A 1,728-nucleotide genomic window follows, 5' to 3' on the forward strand; every position below is an offset into this window, starting at 1 on the left:
TTTAACGTATAATTAAATTGTTGTCATGTGATAAACCTGTTGAAGGGCCCATGGTACAAATTATGCAGTTTGATTTCTTACGTTATGTTCTGAAGCTGACAATTTCAAATTATTATTATGGAATTAAAATATATTAAATTAGAACTTCTTCCAGATACTGAACGTCCCAAAGGATCTGAATATGTGAATCTCATTTGGTAATTAATTAATTAATTTATATATTATATATATACGTCAATCACACATTCACACTGCATAGTGCATACCATATGATCCATTCCAAACCTTTTACGTGGAATGAATAGACGAATATATAGTTCTATAATAATAATTATCTCTGATGTCGTTATCAAGAGTTAAATAAGTAATTAATAAGTCATTCAACCAATTGACTATTAATCCTTGGACCAATTGGTTTTGAGGATATATATACATATAGGGTGTGATAATACCTAATACATCAACAAGTCACGCCACAAGCATATATCACAATGATTCCCTTTTAAGAGATATAATTATTCATGATATTTTTTTATTAATTTAAATTTTTAAGAGAAATAATTTCATGATATAATAACAAAATTATTATTGTTATTCTCCAAGAAAAAAAAATAGCATAAAAACATCTAAACAAAAAATCAGATAAATCTAAAGAAAACTAGAACGTGTTACGGATATAATCATTCATATATTTTCTCTTAAGTATATGCTATTTTTTTTTTGAACAAGTGGTTTTGTGAAAAAAAATTATAAAAAAAAAAAAGAAACACACTGCTGAATTACCTCCAAAGAGAAATTAAAAGAGATAAAAGGAGTGTAAAAAAGTAGGAAAAAGATATATGAAACAAAGTTCCAAAACCAAAAGTTCCCTTTCCCATAACAAGCAACCCTCAAATTAAGTCTTAGCTGAAATTTCATTCTCAAATTAAAAGCTACCTTTATTAATATTATTATTATTATTATTATTATTATTATTTATTTGTCTTTCTCTTCCTTTGATCACTCTCTTCTCTTCTTTTCTTCAATCTTCTCCTCTTCTCTTCTTTTTTTCTCTTCTTTTTTTCCATGGCTAATGAAGATAAAGATCAATTTCACTTTGACCCTTTCTATTACAACAATCATGAACTCAACCAATCAAACTTTCCCTTGTTTAGAATGATTACTACTTCTTCTTCATCTCATCATCATCAAGAAGGGTTTATTGATAACAACACTACAAGTTTCACTGATTGTTTGTTACATGGTAATTCCATGGATTATAACACTCTCTCTAGAGCCTTTGACTTGTCTTGTTCTTCACCTGAAGTCATCTCATCATCCATTGATGAAAACAAGAATCAACTACCATCAACTGTTGTTGGTGGAGACTCAACAACACTCAATTCCTCAGTTTCTTCTTCATCTAATGAAGCTGATGCTTCACTCACTGAAGAAGACTCATCATCCAAAAGTACCAAGAAACATGAGAAGCAACCAAAAGGGTGTGAAGAAGAAGAAGAAGATGAAGATGCAAAGTCTAAGAAAGAGTAGGTTTTTTTTTTTTTTAAATATCTTTGTTTAATTAAATTTTTTATTTTAATAATTGCTTCTTGTAGATCCGTGGAGGGTAGTAAGAAATTGAGAATAGAAGAATTTTAATTAATTAGTTTAATGTTCTTAATTAAAGACTTTAATTTATTACACTTTCTTTCCTTAGCTTGATTCCTTCAATTGATGATGAATATAGGA

General features: G+C 28.2%; 1 protein-coding gene across 1 annotated transcript in view; it reads left to right on the top strand.

Annotated features, from left to right (window-relative positions):
- Positions 865 to 1,728, top strand: part of LOC107608041 (probable WRKY transcription factor 71) — a 3,146-nt gene continuing 2,282 nt past the window's right edge. The window contains exon 1 of the mRNA XM_016309933.2: positions 865 to 1,526. Within this exon, the coding sequence (XP_016165419.1) occupies positions 1,066 to 1,526 (461 nt within the window). The 5' untranslated portion in view covers positions 865 to 1,065. The remainder of the gene's footprint in view (positions 1,527 to 1,728) is intronic.

The sequence above is a fragment of the Arachis ipaensis genome, chromosome B07 (genome assembly GCF_000816755.2).
Source record: "Arachis ipaensis cultivar K30076 chromosome B07, Araip1.1, whole genome shotgun sequence".
NCBI lineage: Eukaryota > Viridiplantae > Streptophyta > Magnoliopsida > Fabales > Fabaceae > Arachis > Arachis ipaensis.